The sequence below is a fragment of the Diaphorina citri genome, unplaced genomic scaffold (assembly GCF_000475195.1).
Source record: "Diaphorina citri unplaced genomic scaffold, Diaci psyllid genome assembly version 1.1 scaffold929, whole genome shotgun sequence".
Taxonomy (NCBI): Eukaryota; Metazoa; Arthropoda; class Insecta; order Hemiptera; family Psyllidae; genus Diaphorina; species Diaphorina citri.
The window spans coordinates 5,852-14,706 of NW_007378360.1; the positions used below are offsets into that span (position 1 = coordinate 5,852).

The following is an 8,855-nucleotide window of genomic DNA, read 5'->3' on the forward strand; positions in this document are numbered from 1 at the left end:
CTGTAGCATAACTCCCTAAACAATCCTGGCTGGATGCTGTATCCGAAAGTACACCCCAACCACACAAAATACGCACACAGAACTCCACACCTCATACAGGTAACCAAATCCACGCAAACGTAAATAACCATTCCCCCTAACACGCTGCCTGGTGTGTACCGGCATACAACACACCACCAAAACTCAATGTCGAAGCTCATGGAAAAAAGAAAATAACCAAAGTAAGCATCACAGTGTGACTTCCCACTCCCCCCCTAAACCCACAACTGCGCTGAGTGTAGTACCGCTAAAAAATCTACACGACCCACAAGCATACAGCCCACACCCAGACAAATGCTAAATCCGCTCCAGATACAAGACACTCCGTAGCAGGCACACATTCCTAAAATAATGTGTGATAGCGCCGTATCAATTATTTAGCACAAAAAACAAAAGAGGTTTGTGATAAAAACCGAATACGAAGACACTCAAAAAGTAGCAAAAGGGGTGGTATCTAATAACTTCCACATAAAATCGCACAAAAAAAATACAGAGGAGACAGAACCATAAACCTAACTTAACATTACGGATGACCCCAAGATGAAACACTGCCACCTTAAATACTTGTCTGTTGTAAACACAGAGATGGATCAAAGCTTTTCTCCAGAGAGAGAAAAAAAATGGACCCATAGAACACGACACTTAGCGTCTTATCATGATGGCGGAGAGTAACTCAGCTAGGACGATAATCTAAGGAAACCAAATTGCTAGCCTACCCAAGATGACAACTTCTGCAAACGAAACCATACATTATAAAAGAAATAGGAAACTCAGACGAAATTTAAACATTGAAATTGAACTGAACATTAATTACCGTCCCCCAGACCGCAATCGACATTAGAGATAATACAGATATGTCGATTACCAGCATAAGTCACAGTGGCATACATGCCTACACACTAACCATATGAGTTTCCCAAACGACTCAACATAGAACAGCACCACAATTCAGGCAATAAAAACACGCACAACGCCAAAATATCTATAATTGAGCTTAGATGTGGACTAAGAACTACGCGAACCCGCTCCAGCAATCAACACCAACCTCCGCCCGAAAAACACAGAGTCTATCCACGCTACATTCCCAAACAAACAAACCAACTTGCACCACAACGTCGAGGTTGGTTAATGTTACATTTATAAATCCGTCTGGTCTGATTTCAGTTGTGGCAATTCCCGTGGCCCTGAGCCCCGCCCTAGCTATCAATAGAACAGTACAGTAGAGGAACACTCCCACCACCGACACATCTAGACTCATCCAGTATTATCCAGCGTACACACACCCACAACACCACACGTTCACACCTCCACCGGCAGCTACGTCTACATATCACTTACACATCTACGCCAAACACACAAAACACAACACGCAGCAAGCCACTCAGTCCACATCACACCACCATCAAAAACCCCCAAAAAACAAAGGTCCACCACCACAATCGCCCACACACCTCCCCATCTCGGCAGAGATACAGAGATCCAGCGGTAAGTTGAAAAAAGGTAGAATTAAAAAAAAAAAAAAAAAAAGTACATTGTACCTTTACTTGTCAAGCGGGGAGGGGGGGAGGTAGTTTGCTTCAATGGTAGGCGAGTAAGAGCCCGTACCAGCTTGCCGTCCCACTTGTCGCCCCCCCCCCCAAAAAAGGATGGAACTCACTAGTTAGTGGAAACGGGCTCTAATGGGCCTTTGCATGTCAGGGAACTTAGGTAAAATTGAAATATTTTTTGTCTGATTAAGGAATTTCATCGACGCGATGTAATGAAAGTGGATTTTTTCTTGGAAAACCTATTTACGTAGGTTTCATTTAGGCCACTTCGTGGAATCCCATCCCATCATAGATTAACATACGTACTTACAATAATCCTGTTTTACTTATTGGCCCATAGTTGAGGAAAAAGTTAACAGGAAATCCTATTGACAAAACTGACATCTAAAGCAGCGTCTACAACTCTATACTATGGTCAGGGATGCCCTTCAAGATGACCTAAAATATTTCCACTTTATAGCATTCCCGAGAAACGCCAACCAACTCTTTGTGAGCTTTTCCAAAATTTTGTTAGTAAATGGCAGCCTTTGGTCGTACATTTCCCATGAAATTCTCGAATCTTGTCTCACGGACACATTTGATCTACATCCTGAAACGTAGGAGCAAACGCGTTCCCTTCCACTCGGGGTCGAGTGGATTGGAACACATCACATACCTTCAGGCACACTCCATTTGTCAAGGGTCTAGGTTTTCCTTGCCCTTGGGATCAATTTAATTTGAAGAACCTATTTCAACCCGACCGTCTCCTCTCTCCCCAGGCTACGCGGGCAGTAATGGCGCCAGTTCCGGCAGCAACCAGAGTGACTCCGACCAGGAAGACAGCAAAGACCATCCCACTAGTCGGCCCCCCAAACCAGAACCAGTGCCGGAGATCAGCATTACCCCCCGCACGCCTACGCTACTGCACGATAGTCCAGGCTCGTCGTCGCCCCCTCAGTCTCCCCATGTGGCTTTCAACAAGACCATGTCCTTCTTCAGTAACCCGGCGGACTCGCCGGGATCCGTCACTGAACCTAATACCAGTGAGTAGAGTGATTTTTTTTCATTTTTTTTTTTAGTTGTATGGTTTTAGCTTTTTTACAGGAAAAAATCTTCATGATTCATCGAAAAATCATTGAGAAAACTTTAATGATCTGATGTTTTTCAATAGTTTTTTTTCAACTCTTTTTTAATCCCAGTTTTTTATTGATGGGAGTTTTACCGTACATTCTGCGACAAGCTACTCGCCTCCTCACATTTACCACTCTCAGCCTAGGGGGCAGACTAGAACAGTTGTTTCGGACGTGTCAGTCTTCATCATCGAGCAGCAAGCCATAACTCATTCGGAGACTCTCTTATAATTCGGTTAATCACTTTGTTTGGTAGGGGTTTAGAATAGAATATACCTTGTTTATCTTGCTGGGATTGGACTGAAAAGTCCCTTTACCCCTGCAGTCTAACCAAGGTCTCATATATTCGAGATCCGTCTTTACTACATACATACATAACCATTATCGTTCTGTCCTATAGGACAGGTCGATGAACAAAGCCCCTCCACTAGACTCTATTGCTATACCTTTGGTTAGCCTTTATATCTTCCCAGTTTCCTTGTTTCTTCCCAACATCAAACTTGATAGTGTCTTCATAACGATATCTAGGTCTTCCCTTAGGTCTTGTACCGTCTTTACTATCACTTTAAAATTTAAAATACTTTCATGTTACCTTGTTAACCTTTCTTAATCGTGCTAATTTATAAAACGTTTCTTGTTTCTTTTCCCAGACGGTCGTCTCCTGTGGGACTTCCTGCAGCAGCTGTTGAACGACTCCATGCAGCGGTACACAAACTACATCGCCTGGAAGAATCGGGAGTCAGGTGTGTTCAAAATTGTCGACCCGCCAGGTCTGGCCAAACTGTGGGGCATCCAGAAGAATCACCTGTCTATGAATTACGACAAGATGTCGCGGGCCCTCAGATACTACTACAGGGTGAACATTCTGCGCAAGGTCCAGGGCGAGCGACATTGTTACCAGTAAGTATTGTAATTCAATCTAAATTCTAATTGTATGTATTCCAATCTACATACATACCTATGACTTGTTTTTTCTTTTTTGAGAAAGGGAAGTGCAACAACGGAGGTGTTATTGTCTTGAAATCGAAGAGTGGACAGGAGGAGAAAGCTAAATAAAGCACTACTTGTACTAGCGGAGGAAGACCTCCAAGCTTACTAGGCTGACGTAACGGGCCTTAGATGTTTCACATTTTGAATTTGAGATTAACATCCTTAGAAAATTTATTCGCCCAGAATCAGTATTTGACCCTCGTGGCCTGTCACAACCCGGCAGCATATAGTATAAAATTAAAAGGCCCATAGTGCGATAACTTTTTTACTACCTTATCCGATAGGAAGGAAATTAATATATTTTATTTTGTGAAGGCTTTCACATAAATCTGAACGATCCGATTTCGACTCTTAAATCTAACATCCCTCTTCCCCTCCCCAGGTTCCTGCGAAACCCGAGCGAGCTCAAGAGCATCAAGAACATCTCCCTCCTCCGTCAGCAAATGAGCACGTCCTCCGGCAATTCCAACCCGTCCACACCGACAACTCCCACGTTCCCGTCTCCGTTCGCCTCCTCGCCCACGGTGAAGAGCGAGCCGCTAGAGTGTGACTATGTGGACGAGCCTACGGACCTGAGCACCGGGAACTCGCGGGAAGCGTATCTGCGCGACCGGGAGAACCAGAGGCGTGACCGGGACAGCCGGGAGAGCTATCTAGGTAAGAAGAAAGTTTACTTTACGACTAGTTTATGCGAACAGTATAAATAAACACTATATTATTATATTATTTACCTTGGATGGGTGTAAATCCACTATGTTCTATTTCCCTGAGTATAAAAAGTCTTAAAGGCCAACAGAGGGCCAACCCGTTGAGCAGAACAAACTTTGGAGAACTTGGGTTATGGAGAAACAAATAATGTTACATTTGTTACAAGTTCATCAAAAATAACTACTTACATATGTAAAGTAGGTATTTCAGTGAACCCAAAGGTCCAATTGACTCTAAAATAAGGAGCCAATTTCCTTTGTGTTGAATATATTTTTTTTTTTTTCAAAATCGTCGACATCAAACTTCGAACTTTTTCTTTCTTGTAGGCAGGTAATCCCGCAACTCATGACCTCATCAGGTCATGAGTTGCGGGATTATAGTTGAGCTCTTTCACCCAACCACGTCCGTTCTAATAACCAAATCTTTCTCATTCCAGACGGCAAGTACGATACGACCATCAAACTCGAATACAAAGATGGCGTCAAGAAAGAAGATTTCGGTCCCGACAATAACAACACGTCCATGCATTTGCAGCTGAACATTAAGAATCAAAACATCTCCACTCCTCAGGACTTGACGCTAACGAAGCACGACTCTGTGCATTACGAAACGGCAAACTCCTATGCTTGAGAGAAAATGTGATTTTGATTCTCAATTTTTCCTTGGCACGCCACCGTGTCGGTTTTTTAAGGAATTTTGCGAGAACCTTCGCGCTTCGCTTTGGGATGGAATGATTTTCAATTTTCTGCCCGAATGAGACTGAATAGTCCGTGTACCCTGGTAGAAGCGGTTCTATCGTCTGTGATGAATTGATGACTTTTGGTTATTACTTCAACCTCACATTTTGGATGTCCATAAAAGATTTCAAGCTCTAGGAATTTTTTATTGCATCTGTGTTTGATATATCTTAGGTACCAATACCAAATTACTGTCGAGAATTGTCCACTTTTGGTACGATTACCTAACCATTTCATCTCAATTTTATGGGGTTATCTTGCACAAATCCAAGATGAGACATTGAAAATTTTTAATGATGATACTTTTTTTTTTTTAAATCTGTCAATCTTTTGAAAATTCACTGTTATAAATTTAATTTCTAGAGTAGATTTTTGTTCTTTATTAGGAAAATACTTGTTCTTTTGATGCCAATTTACCACACAAATTCATGTTTGTGTTTTTGATTGTTGACAAATCAATTCTTCTGTCCCAATCAAAAGAGATGACGGTACGTGAACGTCAAGATATAAAAGATCCGTGTAGGATTCAATTTTTCCTTGAAGTATTTCATTTATTTTACCTAGATATTTTATTAATTGGTTACCAATTTATTATTTATTTTTTTATATGATTTTATATAATTGTAATGATGTTAAAAAAATAATTCATTTAAGAAAACTTATTTTGTAGAAATGATCAAAAAAATAAGAAATGTATAGAAGGGCACGAATTCTTCGAGGTGGAAACTATAAGTGCACACTCAAGTGATTTCTCACCAATAAGAGTTCAGCTCAAAGTGTTTATTTTTTGTTGTGATAATATTTTAAATTGTAGAAAATATGAAAACAATTTATTCGTTGATTTCTTTCAAAACTATACTTGATGTTCCAAATAGTTTAATGCTAAAATGTTGTTGACAAGCATTTGACACTTTGTCTTGATCTGGCTTTAGAGGTCTTTGACGAAGCACGTTTAGGCCGTTTTACCTGCAATACAAACTAACAATAAATCAAACTCAATATCTTTTCTGAACTTTCGTCTTGGAAATATTTCAACTTTCTTTTATCCTGATACAATCACAGCCCACAATCCATATACTGTGTCTTGAATAAATGGTTCCATTGTACAGAATTTTGAATAAAAACAGATTTTGCAAAATAAATTGTTGATCTCAAATATGAAAATAAAAATAATCCAGTAAGATAATTAATAATAAAAAGTTGCGTGTAAAATAAGAAATTTTTAAAAATGGAAAATAAATAAAGATTTATTTACTTTTAGTGTACAAAAAATGCATTTCTCTGTCTCGGTTATTTCTCTCTTTGATTATATTTAGTGCTTCTGCAAGTGTCAAGAGTATACAAAACCTCAAGCACACAACCCGATTCCAGAATATTTTCCCTTTGGGAAATGTGGTTTGGAAATATTTTTCTGGAATTTGTGAGATCAAAATAGCTACCGGCAATAGCTTTGTCTATGAACCAAATCAAGTTAATCCTGGAAAACAGTGGGGTTCCCAAAGAACTATTGGACGAATGTGGTATGACAGACATGATTTTTGGAAATGTGATTTGTAAATAACCTCTTTTTCCGTGAAAAATCGCCGGAGAATCCCGGGTTCAATTCCAGAATGGGGTCAAAGTTTAACTCGTGTCTGAATGTCCAGGGTGGACTTAATCACTCCATCTTCTCACTAGACTCACTGAATTCCAGTCATCACGTTGTTTCTCTATTCAGATTACCATTGAGCCATTTCATCATCACCTATCTTCACTAGTTAGATTTAGCTTATCATTCTAACAGAGTCTTCAGTGAAAGGCCAAGGAGTTTTGCTGCTTGAGGAAAGCTGATGTATTTCCTTGTCGAGGATTTTGCTCGATTTCGCGCCTTCAACCTTGTTACCTTCCTCTGCAAAATATGAGGAATTTTTGTACAAATTTAGACCATAATTATAGTAGTAAAATAATCAAATTCCTAAATAAAAATGGACACGCTCCTGGTAAAGAGGAAAGACTATTGGTTCAGGTTCAATCCAACCGAAGTATGGAATTTTGTCAATACTGGTTCTAAAAATTAATATACCACACGCGTGTGAAGCCATAGTATGTGGTAAGAATCTTTATACTCGCTGGAGTATATAAGTTCACAATATATCAACCTGCTACTGGATATAGGAGTAATGGAGAAATGCAAACCACCCCCGAATTATTGAACTCTTTTGCGCAGGTAGATTGTTTAAAAAGGTGATTAAGTTTATGGTTTACTGGAAACAGTTAATTGAATAAACCTCTACCCTATTTGGTTTCACAATATGAAAAATTCTCCCGGCTTGAATCCCATAAATTCGTTCCCGAAAACTTTCCCGGCATTGACACGAAAATAGGTTTTCTCTCCGCGCAGAGTGGTTTTCGATCTGGTGAAAGGTATATTTCCGCGAGTTTCTGAGTTGATTTTCACAATGTTGTTTCAATATCTTCAGGCACCCTTATATTCTTGAAGCACGAGCAGTTCTTTTTTGAACATGTTTTCTTTTGGCTGGCTCTTCGACATGACTTGCGCACAAGATACCCAAGTCGAACCAAGAAATCACAAATGTGTGGCGGATATTTTTTTCGACTCCGAATTTGCATGTTTACTTGAGTTTGCGTTTGAAAAAATAATCGTAGCGCGCCGGCGTGACCCCGTGGAAAACCCCACCAATTTTAATTGCATTTATTTTTGCGCAAGTTTTTTATAAGGGAGTAAACCAAGGGGGAGCGAAAGAATTTAGGTGCAGGAGAGTGGATGTGTACAGTTGGTTTTCAGAGACGAAAAAGCCCTCAATCATTGGGCAGGTAGGTTATACCGTGATTACGTTTCCGATACCGTATGGAGACCACTTTTAGGATCTATCAGATAGTCTTGGTTAGACCTATTTCGCTTACCCGCTACTATCTTTGTATATTCTTATATTTTGGTTAATCCTTTTCAGTGTTCCTGTAATTTTAGAGTTTTACTGTTATTTTTTATCTTAGATCTAAAGTTACACTCTGAGACAATTTGGGTTCTTCGAGCCTGTTCGAAAACCAAATACTACTCCATAGTGGTGTCTGGTATGTGGTTAATTTTTGGCGTGACAGAATACTATGTATTATGTATTGGATTTTAAAAAGGTTTTACCGAAGTGCTTTTTACGTATGGGCGGTATCACTATTATTACGTAGTAAGAGTTTCTTTTAACAGATTTAGTGAAAGTAGTTTTAAACTATCCAAAAGGGTTTAATGATCAGAAGAAGGGTTTAAAAAACTAAACAAAATAGGGCGACTTTACATCTACAATCCGGTGCTAACGTTAAAGATAGGTGGAGTATGCTAGCTAACTCAGTAAAAACGCGGAATGATCTTGGAGTTTATTTTCAAACTTTAATCAAATTGAGAACCTAATTTTTAGAGTACTACCACTAAGTTTTGAAAAGTCGTTATGTTAACCGGTTTTCCATTTTTTGGGTTTGAGTGCTAACCACTAGGGCTGGTGCTAATAATTGTTTTCAAATTTAACTTTAATGCGCAATAAATATAACATCTGGAAAGGAAACTACATTTTGACTAAAAAAATATGCTCGGAAATTATAACAAATACAAAGATTAATTAATCTTTATATAAAAGCAATAACAAAACTTCATTTGGTAGACAATGGATATGCATAAGTAAAACTTAAAAGGATCTATCCATCTAGAATTGTTCTTTAGTGTTTATTAACTCCCG

General features: G+C 39.3%; 2 protein-coding genes across 2 annotated transcripts in view; both read left to right on the plus strand.

Moving 5' to 3' along the window:
- The first annotated feature begins 697 nt into the window (after nt 1–697).
- Nucleotides 698–6,151, plus strand: LOC103513131 (ets DNA-binding protein pokkuri-like). The gene is made up of 6 exons (XM_026826421.1): nt 698–707; nt 1,312–1,524; nt 2,309–2,608; nt 3,346–3,595; nt 4,068–4,342; nt 4,830–6,151. The coding sequence occupies exons 1-6, from the start codon at nt 698–700 to the stop codon at nt 5,021–5,023; spliced, it is 1,242 nt and encodes a 413-aa protein (XP_026682222.1). The 3' UTR covers nt 5,024–6,151.
- A 435-nt stretch (nt 6,152–6,586) lies between these two features.
- The window catches only part of LOC103513132 (ets DNA-binding protein pokkuri-like), an 8,670-nt gene continuing 6,401 nt past the window's right edge, over nt 6,587–8,855 (plus strand). Inside the window, exon 1 of the mRNA XM_026826422.1 lies at nt 6,587–6,650. Coding sequence (XP_026682223.1) covers nt 6,587–6,650 — 64 coding nt within the window. The remainder of the gene's footprint in view (nt 6,651–8,855) is intronic.

Coding starts and splice junctions, on each gene's coding strand:
- LOC103513131 (XM_026826421.1), top strand. Junction 1,525..2,308: donor AGAGATACAGAGATCCAGCG/GTAAGTTGAAAA, acceptor TTTAATTTGAAG/AACCTATTTCAACCCGACCG. Junction 4,343..4,829: donor CAGCCGGGAGAGCTATCTAG/GTAAGAAGAAAG, acceptor TTCTCATTCCAG/ACGGCAAGTACGATACGACC.